At 49.3% G+C, this 13,380-nt stretch overlaps 1 protein-coding gene across 1 annotated transcript in view; it reads right to left on the bottom strand.

The window, feature by feature from the left end:
• The window catches only part of LOC132808757 (von Willebrand factor A domain-containing protein 7-like), a 42,444-nt gene that overhangs the window by 22,143 nt on the left and 6,921 nt on the right, over positions 1-13,380 (bottom strand). Inside the window, exons 4-6 of the mRNA XM_060822201.1 lie at positions 11,276-11,452; positions 10,781-10,916; positions 3,424-3,576 (exon numbers count right to left, since the gene is read on the bottom strand). Of these exons, the coding sequence (XP_060678184.1) occupies positions 3,424-3,576; positions 10,781-10,916; positions 11,276-11,452 (466 nt within the window). The remainder of the gene's footprint in view (positions 1-3,423; positions 3,577-10,780; positions 10,917-11,275; positions 11,453-13,380) is intronic.

Genomic DNA, 13,380 nt, shown 5'->3' on the forward strand with positions numbered 1-13,380 from the left:
TGGTCTACCCCGTATTTTTAAGCTGTGTCCTCTGGTTCGGCACTCACCCATCAGCGGAAACATGTTTCCTGCCTCCAGAGTGTCCAATCCTTTCATAATCTTATATGTCTCAATCAGATCCCCTCTCAGTCTTCTAAACTCAAGGGTATACAAGCCCAGTCGCTCCAGTCTTTCAGTGTAAGGTAATCCCGCCGTTCCAGGAATTGACTTCGTGAACCTACGCTGCACTCCCTCAATAGCCAGAATGTCTTTCCTCAAATTTGGAGACCAGAACTGCACACAGTACTCCAGGTGTGGTCTCACCAGGGCCCTGTACAGCTGCAGAAGCACCTCTTTGCTTCTATACTCAATTCCTCTTGTTATGAAGGCCAGCATGCTATTAGCCTTCTTCACTACCTGCTGTACCTGCATGCTTACCTTCATTGGCTGGTGTACAAGAACACCCAGATCTCTCTGTACTGTCCCTTTACCTAAATTGATTCCATTGAGGTAGTAATCTGTCTTCCTGTTCTTACCACCAAAGTGGATAACCATACATTTATCCACATTAAACTGCATCTGCCCACTCACCTAACCTGTCCAGGTCACCCTGTAATCTCCTAACATCCTCCTCACATTTCACCCTGCCACCCAGCTTAGTACCATCAGCAAATTTGCTAATGTTATTACTAATACCATCTTCTATATCATTAACATATATTGTAAAAAGCTGCGGTCCCAGCACTGATCCCTGTGGTACCCCACTGGTCACTGCCTGCCATTCTGAAATGGAGCCGTTTATCACTACCCTTTGTTTCCTATCAGCCAACCAACTTTCAATCCAATCTAGTACTTTGCCCCCAATACCATGCGCCCTAATTTTACTCACTAACCTCCTGTGTGGGACTTTATCAAAAGCTTTCTGGAAGCCCAGGTACACTACATCTACTGGATCTCCCTCATCCATCTTCAGAGTTACATCCTCAAAAAATTCCAGAAGATTAGTCAAGCGTGATTTCCCCTTCATAAATCCATGCTGACTCTGACCAATCCTGTTACTACTATCCAGATGTGTCATAATCTCATCCTTTATAATAGACTCCAGCATCTTACCCACCACTGAGGTCAGACTAACTGGTTTATAATTTCCTGCTTTCTCTCTCCCATCTTTCTTAAAAAGTGGTACAACATTAGCCACCCTCCAATCCTCAGGAACTGATCCCGAATCTATCAAACTCTGGAAAATAATCACCAACACATCCACAATTTCCCGAGCCACCCCCTTCAGTACCCTGGGATGTAGACCATCAGGCCCCGGGGACTTATCAACCTTCAGACCTAACAGTCTCTCCAACACCAAATCCTGGCAAATATAAATTCCCTTCAGTTCAGGTCCTTCAGCCACTGTTACCTCAGGGAGATTGCTTGTGTCTTCCCCAGTGAACACAGATCTGAAGTACCCATTTAATTCTTCTGCTATTTCTTTGTTCCCTGTAATATATTCCCCTGTTTCTGTCTTCAAGGGCCCAATTTTAGTCCGAACCATTTTTTTGCCTTGCACATACTTGAAAAAGCTGTTACTATCCTCCTTTATATTATTGGCCAGTTTACCTTCGTACCTCATTTTTTCTCTGCGTTTTTCCTTCTTAGTAATCCTCTGTTGTTCTTTAAAAGCTTCCCAGTCCTCCGTTTTCCCACTTATTTTTGCTATGTTATACTTTTTCTCTTTTATATGTTCCTTAACTTCCCTCGTCAGCCACGGCCGCCCATGCCTCCTCCTGGGATCTTTCATCCTTTTAGGAATGAACTGATCCTGCGTCTTCTGCGTTATACACAGAAATATCCGCCATTGTCCCTCCACGGTCATCCCTGCTAAGGTATTGCCCCATTGTACTTTGGCCAGCTCCTCCCTCATAGCTCCATAGTTCCCTTTATTCAACAGAAGTATTGTCACTTCTGACTGTACCCTCTCCCTCTCAAATTGCAGATTGAAGCTTATTGTATTATGGTCACTACTTCCCAATGGCTCCTTCACTTCGAGGTCCCCCTTCATCCTCTTCATTCCTGTCCCTGTTACACTCACATTACAGTCCCTGTTACACTCACATTACAGTCCCTGTTATACTCACATTACAGACCATGTTATCCTCACATTAAAGTCCCTGTTACACACACATTACAGTCCCTGTTACACTCACATTACAGTCCCTGTTACACTCACATTACAGTTCCTGTTACACTCACATTCCCGTCCCTGTTACTCTCACATTCCTGTCTCTGTTACACACACATTACAGTCCCTGTTGCACTCACATTCCTATGTCTGTTATAATAACATTCCCATCCCTGTTACACTCACATTCCTGTCCCTGTTACACACACATTACAGTCCCTGTTGCACTCACATTCCTGTATCTGTTACACTCACATTACAGTCCATGTTACAATCTCATTACAATCCATGTTACACTCACATTCCTGTCTCTGTTACACTCACATTACAGTCCCTGATACACTCACATTACAGTGTTATACTCGCAATACCATCCCTGTTTCACTCACATTACAGTCCCTGTTACAATCACATTACAGTCCCTGTTACACTCACATTCCTGTACTTGTTACACATACATTACTGTCCCTGTTACACTCACATTACAGTCCCCATTACACACACATTCCTGCCCCTGTTACACTTACATTACAGTCCCTGTTACACTCACATTACGGTCCCTGTTATACTCACATAACAGTCTCTGATACAATCACATTACGATCCATGTTACACTCACATTACAGTCCCTGTTACACTCACATTCCTGTCCCAGTTACACTCACATTACTGTCCCTGTTACACTCACATTACTGTCCCTGTTACACACACATTACAGTCCCTGTTGCACTCGCATTACAGTCCCTGTACACTCACATTACATCCCAGTTGCACTCACACTCCTGTCTCTGTTACATTCACATTACAGTCCCTGTTACACTCACATTCCTGTCCCTGTTACACTCACATTCCTGTCCCTGTTACACTCACATTACAGTCCCTGTTACACTCACATTCCTGTCCCTGTTACACTCACATTCCTGTCCCTGTTACATTCACATTACAGTCCCTGTTACACTCACACTCCTGTCCCTGTTACACTCACATTCCTGTCCCTGTTACACTCACATTACAGTCCCTGTTACATTCACATTACAGTCCCTGTTACATTCACATTCCTGTCCCTCTTACACTGACAGAGAAACAGAGAATGAGGAGGGGGAGATTGAGAAAGGGGAAGCGAAATAGAGAGTGGGGGCCCGAGGCACGAAGATGGGGCTGTGTACAGAATCAGAATACAAGAAAGCACATAGTAAAGGGACGATGACAGAGCAGGTGGAAGTCACGGAGAGAATGAGAACGTCGAGGGGAGAGGGGAAAAAATCTCAGACCTGTCACTTTGACACTGTAGGGAGTTCCGGACATTACAAATAGTTCCCATTCCCCGGAATCGGGGGGTGAATGAAGGTGGATGACTGTAAGGTCACCAAAACGTTTAATAAGTGCCAGAGAGCCAGAGAACTGTGTACTCAACTGAGAGGTACCTGAGGAGAAACAGAGGGGGTTATAACATCGTGATAACAATAATACAGGGTAAGGGTCACTCACTGTGTAACTGTACAGAGTCAGTGTTTATACAGCAGGGTAAGGGTCACTCACTGTGTAACCGTACAGAGTCAGTGTTTATTCAGCAGGGTAAGGGTCACTCACTGTGTAACCGTACAGAGTCAGTGTTTATTCAGCAGGGTAAGAGTCACTCACTGTGTAACCGTACAGAGTCAGTGTTTATTCAGCAGAGTAAGTGTCACTCACTGTGTAACCGTACAGAGTCAGGGTTTATTCAGCAGGGTAAGGGTCACTCACTGTGTAACCGTACAGAGTCAGTGTTTATACAGCAGGGTAAGGGTCACTCACTGTGTAACCGTACAGAGTCAGTGTTTATACAGCAGGGTAAGGGTCACTCACTGTGTAACTGTACAGAGTCAGGGTTTATACAGCAGGGTAAGGGTCACTCACTGTGTAACCGTACAGAGTCAGTGTTTATTCAGCAGGGTGATGGTCACTCACTGTGTAACCGTACAGAGTCAGTGTTTATACAGCAGGGTAAGGGTCACTCACTGTGTAACCGTACAGAGTCAGTGTTTATACAGCAGGGTAAGGGTCACTCACTGTGTAACCGTACAGAGTCAGTGTTTATACAGCAGGGTAAGGGTCACTCACTGTGTAACCGTACAGAGTCAGTGTTTATACAGCAGGGTCAGGGTCACTCACTGTGTAACCGTACAGAGTCAGTGTTTATTCAGCAGGGTGATGGTCACTCACTGTGTAACCGTACAGAGTCAGTGTTTATACAGCAGGGTAAGGGTCACTCACTGTGTAACCGTACAGAGTCCGTGTTTATACAGCAGGGTAAGGGTCACTCACTGTGTAACCGTACAGAGTCAGTGTTTATACAGCAGGGTAAGGGTCACTCACTGTGTAACTGTACAGAGTCAGTGTTTATACAGCAGGGTAAGGGTCACTCACTGTGTAACCGTACAGAGTCAGTGTTTATACAGCAGGGTAAGGGTCACTCACTGTGTAACCGTACAGAGTCAGGGTTTATACAGCAGGGTAAGGGTCACTGTGTAACCGTACAGAGTCAGTGTTTATACAGCAGGGTCAGGGTCACTCACTGTGTAACCGTACAGAGTCAGGGTTTATACAGCAGGGTAAGGGTCACTCACTGTGTAACCGTACAGAGTCAGGGTTTATACAGCAGGGTAAGGGTCACTGTGTAACCGTACAGAGTCAGTGTTTATTCAGCAGGGTAAGGGTCACTCACTGTGCAACCGTACAGAGTCAGTGTTTATACAGCAGGGTAAGGGTCACTCACTGTGTAACCGTACAGAGTCAGTGTTTATTCAGCAGGGTAAGGGTCACTCACTGTGTAACCATATAGAGTCAGTGTTTATACAGCAGGGTAAGAGTCACTCACTGTGTAACCGTACAGAGTCAGGGTTTATACAGCAGGGTAAGGGTCACTCACTGTGTAACCGTACAGAGTCAGTGTTTATACAGCAGGGTAAGGGTCACTCACTGTGTAACCGTACAGAGTCAGTGTTTATTCAGCAGGGTAAGGGTCACTCACTGTGTAACCGTACAGAGTCAGTGTTTATTCAGCAGGGTAAGGGTCACTCACTGTGTAACCGTACAGAGTCAGTGTTTATTCAGCAGGGTAAGGGTCACTCACTGTGTAACCGTACAGAGTCAGTGTTTATTCAGCAGGGTCAGGGTCACTCACTGTGTAACCGTACAGAGTCAGTGTTTATTCAGCAGGGTAAGGGTCACTCACTGTGTAACCGTACAGAGTCAGTGTTTATTCAGCAGGGTAAGGGTCACTCACTGTGTAACCGTACAGAGTCAGGGTTTATACAGCAGGGTAAGTGTCACTCACTGTGTAACCGTACAGAGTCAGTGTTTATACAGCAGGGTAAGAGTCACTCACTGTGTAACCGTACAGAGTCAGGGTTTATACAGCAGGGTAAGGGTCACTGTGTAACCGTACAGAGTCAGGGTTTATACAGCAGGGTAAGGGTCACTCACTGTGTAACCGTACAGAGTCAGTGTTTATACAGCAGGGTAAGAGTCACTCACTGTGTAACCGTACAGAGTCAGTGTTTATTCAGCAGGGTAAGGGTCACTCACTGTGTAACCGTACAGAGTCAGTGTTTATACAGCAGGGTAAGGGTCACTCACTGTGTAACCGTACAGAGTCAGTGTTTATTCAGCAGGGTAAGGGTCACTCACTGTGTAACCGTACAGAGTCAGTGTTTATACAGCAGGGTAAGGGTCACTCACTGTGTAACCGTACAGAGTCAGTGTTTATTCAGCAGGGTAAGGGTCACTCACTGTGTAACCGTACAGAGTCAGGGTTTATACAGCAGGGTAAGGGTCACTCACTGTGTAACCGTACAGAGTCAGTGTTTATACAGCAGGGTAAGGGTCACTCACTGTGTAACCGTACAGAGTCAGTGTTAATACAGCAGGGTAAGAGTCACTCACTGTGTAACCGTACAGAGTCAGGGTTTATACAGCAGGGTAAGGGTCACTCACTGTGTAACCGTACAGAGTCAGGGTTTATACAGCAGGGTAAGGGTCACTCACTGTGTAACCGTACAGAGTCAGGGTTTATACAGCAGGGTAAGGGTCACTCACTGTGTAACCGTACAGAGTCAGTGTTTATACAGCAGGGTAAGGGTCACTCACTGTGTAACTGTACAGAGTCAGTGTTTATACAGCAGGGTAAGGGTCACTCACTGTGTAACCGTACAGAGTCAGTGTTTATACAGCAGGGTAAGGGTCACTCACTGTGTAACCGTACAGAGTCAGTGTTTATACAGCAGGGTAAGGGTCACTCACTGTGTAACCGTACAGAGTCAGTTTTTATACAGCAGGGTAAGGGTCACTCACTGTGTAACCGTACAGAGTCAGTTTTTATACAGCAGGGTAAGGGTCACTCACTGTGTAACCGTATAGAGTCAGTGTTTATACAGCAGGGTAAGGGTCACTCACTGTGTAACCGTACAGAGTCAGTGTTTATTCAGCAGGGTAAGGGTCACTCACTGTGTAACCGTACAGAGTCAGTGTTTATTCAGCAGGGTCAGGGTCACTCACTGTGTAACCGTACAGAGTCAGTGTTTATTCAGCAGGGTAAGGGTCACTCACTGTGTAACCGTACAGAGTCAGTGTTTATTCAGCAGGGTAAGGGTCACTCACTGTGTAACCGTACAGAGTCAGGGTTTATACAGCAGGGTAAGTGTCACTCACTGTGTAACCGTACAGAGTCAGTGTTTATACAGCAGGGTAAGAGTCACTCACTGTGTAACCGTACAGAGTCAGTGTTTATTCTGCAGGGTAAGGGTCACTCACTGTGTAACCGTACAGAGTCAGTGTTTATACAGCAGGGTAAGGGTCACTCACTGTGTAACCGTACAGAGTCAGTGTTTATTCAGCAGGGTAAGGGTCACTCACTGTGTAACCGTACAGAGTCAGTGTTTATACAGCAGGGTAAGGGTCACTCACTGTGTAACCGTACAGAGTCAGTGTTTATTCAGCAGGGTAAGGGTCACTCACTGTGTAACCGTACAGAGTCAGTTTTTATACAGCAGGGTAAAGGTCACTCACTGTGTAACCGTACAGAGTCAGTGTTTATACAGCAGGGTAAGGGTCACTCACTGTGTAACCGTACAGAGTCAGTGTTTATACAGCAGGGTAAGGGTCACTCACTGTGTAACCGTACAGAGTCAGTGTTTATACAGCAGGGTAAGGGTCACTCACTGTGTAACCGTACAGAGTCAGTGTTAATACAGCAGGGTAAGAGTCACTCACTGTGTAACCGTACAGAGTCAGGGTTTATACAGCAGGGTAAGGGTCACTCACTGTGTAACCGTACAGAGTCAGGGTTTATACAGCAGGGTAAGGGTCACTCACTGTGTAACCGTACAGAGTCAGTGTTTATACAGCAGGGTAAGGGTCACTCACTGTGTAACCGTACAGAGTCAGGGTTTATACAGCAGGGTAAGGGTCACTCACTGTGTAACCGTACAGAGTCAGTGTTTATACAGCAGGGTCAGGGTCACTCACTGTGTAACAGTACAGAGTCAGTGTTTATACAGCAGGGTAAGGGTCACTCACTGTGTAACCGTACAGAGTCAGTGTTTATACAGCAGGGTAAGGGTCACTCACTGTGTAACCGTACAGAGTCAGTTTTTATACAGCAGGGTAAGGGTCACTCACTGTGTAACCGTACAGAGTCAGTGTTTATACAGCAGGGTAAGGGTCACTCACTGTGTAACAGTACAGAGTCAGTGTTTATACAGCAGGGTAAGGGTCACTCACTGTGTAACCGTACAGAGTCAGTGTTTATACAGCAGGGTAAGGGTCACTCACTGTGTAACCGTACAGAGTCAGTTTTTATACAGCAGGGTAAGGGTCACTCACTGTGTAACCGTATAGAGTCAGTGTTTATACAGCAGGGTAAGGGTCACTCACTGTGTAACCGTACAGAGTCAGGGTTTATACAGCAGGGTCAGGGTCACTCACTGTGTAACCGTACAGAGTCAGTGTTTATACAGCAGGGTTAGGGTCACTCACTGTGTAACCGTACAGAGTCAGGATTTATACAGCAGGGTCAGGGTCACTCACTGTGTAACCGTACAGAGTCAGTGTTTATACAGCAGGGTAAGGGTCACTCACTGTGTAACCGTACAGAGTCAGGGTTTATACAGCAGGGTAAGGGTCACTCACTGTGTAACCGTACAGAGTCAGTGTTTATACAGCAGGGTAAGGGTCACTCACTGTGTAACTGTACAGAGTCAGTGTTTATACAGCAGGGTAAGGGTCACTCACTGTGTAACCGTACAGAGTCAGGGTTTATACAGCAGGGTAAGGGTCACTCACTGTGTAACCGTACAGAGTCAGTGTTTATACAGCAGGGTCAGGGTCACTCACTGTGTAACCGTACAGAGTCAGTGTTTATACAGCAGGGTAAGAGTCACTCACTGTGTAACCGTACAGAGTCAGGGTTTATACAGCAGGGTCAGGGTCACTCACTGTGTAACCGTACAGAGTCAGTGTTTATACAGCAGGGTAAGGGTCACTCACTGTGTAACCGTACAGAGTCAGTGTTTATACAGCAGGGTAAGGGTCACTCACTGTGTAACCGTACAGAGTCAGGGTTTATACAGCAGGGTAAGGGTCACTCACTGTGTAACCGTACAGAGTCAGTGTTTATACAGCAGGGTAAGGGTCACTCACTGTGTAACTGTACAGAGTCAGTGTTTATACAGCAGGGTAAGGGTCACTCACTGTGTAACCGTACAGAGTCAGGGTTTATACAGCAGGGTAAGGGTCACTCACTGTGTAACCGTACAGAGTCAGTGTTTATACAGCAGGGTCAGGGTCACTCACTGTGTAACCGTACAGAGTCAGTGTTTATACAGCAGGGTAAGAGTCACTCACTGTGTAACCGTACAGAGTCAGGGTTTATACAGCAGGGTCAGGGTCACTCACTGTGTAACCGTACAGAGTCAGTGTTTATACAGCAGGGTAAGGGTCACTCACTGTGTAACCGTACAGAGTCAGTGTCTATACAGCAGGGTAAGGGTCACTCACTGTGTAACCGTACAGAGTCAGTGTTTATACAGCAGGGTAAGGGTCACTGTGTAACCGTACAGAGTCAGGGTTTATACAGCAGGGTCAGGGTCACTCACTGTGTAACCGTACAGAGTCAGTGTTTATACAGCAGGGTAAGGGTCACTCACTGTGTAACCGTACAGAGTCAGGATTTATACAGCAGGGTCAGGGTCACTCACTGTGTAACCGTACAGAGTCAGGATTTATACAGCAGGGTAAGGGTCACTCACTGTGTAACCGTACAGAGTCAGGGTTTATACAGCAGGGTAAGGGTCACTCACTGTGTAACCGTACAGAGTCAGTGTTTATACAGCAGGGTCAGGGTCACTCACTGTGTAACCGTACAGAGTCAGTGTTTATACAGCAGGGTAAGGGTCACTCACTGTGTAACCGTACAGAGTCAGTGTTTATTCAGCAGGGTAAGGGTCACTCACTGTGTAACCGTACAGAGTCAGTGTTTATACAGCAGGGTAAGAGTCACTCACTGTGTAACCGTACAGAGTCAGTGTTTATTCAGCAGGGTAAGTGTCACTCACTGTGTAACCGTACAGAGTCAGGGTTTATACAGCAGGGTAAGGGTCACTCACTGTGTAACCGTACAGAGTCAGTGTTTATACAGCAGGGTAAGGGTCACTCACTGTGTAACCGTACAGAGTCAGTGTTTATTCAGCAGGGTAAGTGTCACTCACTGTGTAACCGTACAGAGTCAGGGTTTATACAGCAGGGTAAGGGTCACTCACTGTGTAACCGTACAGAGTCAGGGTTTATACAGCAGGGTAAGGGTCACTCACTGTGTAACCGTACAGAGTCAGTGTTTATTCAGCAGGGTAAGGGTCACTCACTGTGTAACCGTACAGAGTCAGGGTTTATACAGCAGGGTAAGGGTCACTCACTGTGTAACCGTACAGAGTCAGTGTTTATACAGCAGGGTAAGGGTCACTCACTGTGTAACCGTACAGAGTCAGGGTTTATACAGCAGGGTAAGGGTCACTCACTGTGTAACCGTACAGAGTCAGTGTTTATACAGCAGGGTAAGGGTCACTCACTGTGTAACCGTACAGAGTCAGGGTTTATACAGCAGGGTAAGGGTCACTCACTGTGTAACCGTACAGAGTCAGGGTTTATACAGCAGGGTAGCGGTCACAGCGATATGGAGGGTGTATAGGGTCTGGAGGAGGTTACAGAGATAGGTTGGGGTGTAGGGGTGGAAGGGGTGATGGGGATGTGGAGGGGGTGAAAGGGATTTGGAGGGGGTGTCTGGGAGGGGGATGGGGTGACGGGGATGGGGAGGGGGTGAGGGGGATGGGAGCGGTAGATGGGTTTAGGGGAAGGGGTGACGATGATGGGCAGGGGTTGATGGGGATGGGGAGAGTGTGACAGGGATGAGGATAGGTTGATGGATTTGGTGAGTGGGTGACGGTGATGGGGGAGGGGGTGATGGGGTTGTGGAGGGGGTGATGGGGATGGGGAGTGGGTGATGGGGATACGGAAGAGTGTGACAGGGATGAGGATAGGTTGATGGGTTTGGTGAGAGGGTGACGGTGATGGGGGAGGGGGTGGTACTGTCCTTACCTCCCGGCTGGGTGAGCCGGAACAACGCTGGTTTCCCGGAGATGTAGATGGTGACGTTCCTGAGGCTCCCATCGACCGGGAAGATGTAAGCGTTGTCACGGTGATCGGGATTGCTTTCCCGCTGGAGAACAGTGACCTAGGACAGGACACGGTCAGCCTGTCAACTCTGACCTCTGACCTCGGCCTGCTGCCCAGGCCTGACCCCGGACTCCCTGCCCGTGTCTATCGTTTCAGCCGCACCCCACCCTCCCCCACCCAACACCCTTCCCATGAGCCCTCCCCCCCCCCCGGCTTTCCTTCATTTAGGGCACGACTATTCAACTGGGTGAGGCCTCATTGTCCATTGTAAAGTCGGATCCCCCTTCCCACCCCCATCCCGACCTGCATTCCTAACCCCCCCACACCCCTCACCCCCAACCCACCCCATCCCCTCCCTGCCGACCCCGTCACCCCCCCACCTTCCCCTGAGCCCGTTCCCGCCCCTGGGAGGGTTACCAGTTCCGGGTGGGTTGTCTCATCGATGATGGAGGTGAGCTCAAAGATGTCCTTCCTCTGGCTGACCACTGCCAGACCGCCCGAGGTGTGCGCCAGCTCTCGGTATAACTCATTCCCAAAGTCTCCCGCAGCTCGCCTGCGTCTCCCGGTTAGTGCGTTGGTCAGCAGGAAGGAGACCTAGGAATGAGAGCGAGAGAGAGAATGATGGTGAGACAGGGACAGATGGAGAGAGAGAGAGAGAGGAGGCAAAGAGAGAGGAGGGAGAGGGAGAGGTGGGAGAAAGTGGGGGGGAGAGAGAGACAGGGTCAGAGAGAGAGGACGGAGAGAGAGAGAGAGAGAGAGACGGGGAGAGAGAGAGAGAGAGGAGGGGGAGAGGGAGAAGGGGATAGAGAGAGGGGGAGAGAGAGAGGGGGAGAGAGAGAGGAGAGAGAGAGGGGGGAGGGAGAAAGAGGGGATGGAGAGTGAGGGGAGAGAGAGAAAGAGTGGAGGGGGGAGAGAGAAAGAGAGAGAGGGGGGGGAGAGAGACAGAGACAGAGGGAGAGAGAGTAGGAGAGAGAGATGGGGGACAGAGATAGAGAGAGAGAGAGGAGGGAGAGAGAGAGGTGGGAGAGAGAGGGGGGAGAGAGAGGGAGAGGGGGGAGAGAGAGAGAGGAGGGGGAGAGAGTGGGGGAGAGAGAGACAGGGGAGAGAAAGGGGTGAGAAAGAGAGAGGGGGGAGGGGGGAGAGAAAGAGGGGAGGAGAGAGAGACAAGAGGGAGGGGGGCGGAGAGAGAGGAGGGAGAGAGAGAAGAGGGGGGGGGGAGAGAGAGAGGGGGGTAGCGAGAGAGAGGGGGGGAGAGAGAGAGGGTGAGAGAGAGAGTGGGTGAGAGGGGGAGGGGGGAGAGAGAGGAGGGAGAGATAGAGAGAGAGAGGGGAGAGAGGGAGAGAAAGACAGACAGGGGAGAGAGAGGTGGTGAGAGAGAAAGAGGGGAGAGAGAGAGGAGGGAGAGAGAGGAGGGAGAGAGAGGAGGGGAGAGAGAGAGGGGGGGAGAGAAAGATGAGAGAGAGAGTGGGGAGAGAGAGAGAGTGGGGGAGAGGGAAAGGAGGAGGGGGAGAGAGAGGAGGGAGAGAGAGAGGGGGGGAGAGAGAGATGGGAGAGAGAGAGGGGGGAGAGAGAGAGAGGGGGGGGAGAGAGAGAGGGGGGAGAGAGAGAGGTGGGAGAGAGAGAGGGGGGAGAGAGAGACAGGGGGAAAGAGAGAGGGGGAGAGAGAGAGAGAGGAGAGAGGTGGGAGAGAGAGAGGGGGGAGAGAGAGGGGGGGGAGGGAGAGAGAGAGAGGAGGAGGGGAAGAGAGAGGAGGAGGGGGAAGAGAGAGATAGAGGAGGAGGGGGGAGAGAGAGATAGAGAGCGCAGGGGTAGAGAGGGACAGACAGTGAGAGAGATGGAGAGTGAGATCCCGGGGATAGAGAGGGAGAGAGAGAGTAGGAGAGAGAGAGAGTGTGAAAGTACAGTGAGAGAGGGTGGGATGGAGACAGAGATAGAGAGGGACACAGGGACTGGGGAGTGGGGAGTGGGAGTAGACCTTTGAACCGGCTCATGACTGGTCTGACCCGGTCTCTCCTGCCTGCTCCTTTCTCCTGCTTCTCATCAGAAACAGACTGATTTCTCTGTGAAAGCTGTGGATTAATTCTGCCTCCCCTTCCCTGGGGGGGCAGCGAACTCCTGCGTCTAACTCCGTGGCTGTGACCTCGTGTCCGAGACTGGACACCTGATTCCAGGTCTGAGGCCCTACCCAGGGGAATGTGTTTTCCCCGTCCCCTCTCTCTTCCCATCACTCAGAGTATTGAGTGCAGGAGTTGGGAGGGTCATGTTGCGGCTGTACAGGACATTGGTTAGGGCCACTGTTGGAATATTGGGTGTAATTCCGGTCTCCTTCCTATCGGAAAGATGTTGTGAAACTTGAAAGGGTTCAGAAAAGATTGACAAGGATGTTGCCAGGGTTGGAGGGTCTGAGCTACAGGGAGAGGCTGAACAGGCTGGGGCTGTTTTCCCTGGAGCGTCGGAGGCTGAGGGGTGACCTTATAGAGGTTTATAAAATCATGAGGGGCATGGAGAGGGTAAATAGGCAA

The sequence above is a fragment of the Hemiscyllium ocellatum genome (genome assembly GCF_020745735.1).
Source record: "Hemiscyllium ocellatum isolate sHemOce1 chromosome 38 unlocalized genomic scaffold, sHemOce1.pat.X.cur. SUPER_38_unloc_3, whole genome shotgun sequence".
NCBI classification, from domain to species: domain Eukaryota; kingdom Metazoa; phylum Chordata; class Chondrichthyes; order Orectolobiformes; family Hemiscylliidae; genus Hemiscyllium; species Hemiscyllium ocellatum.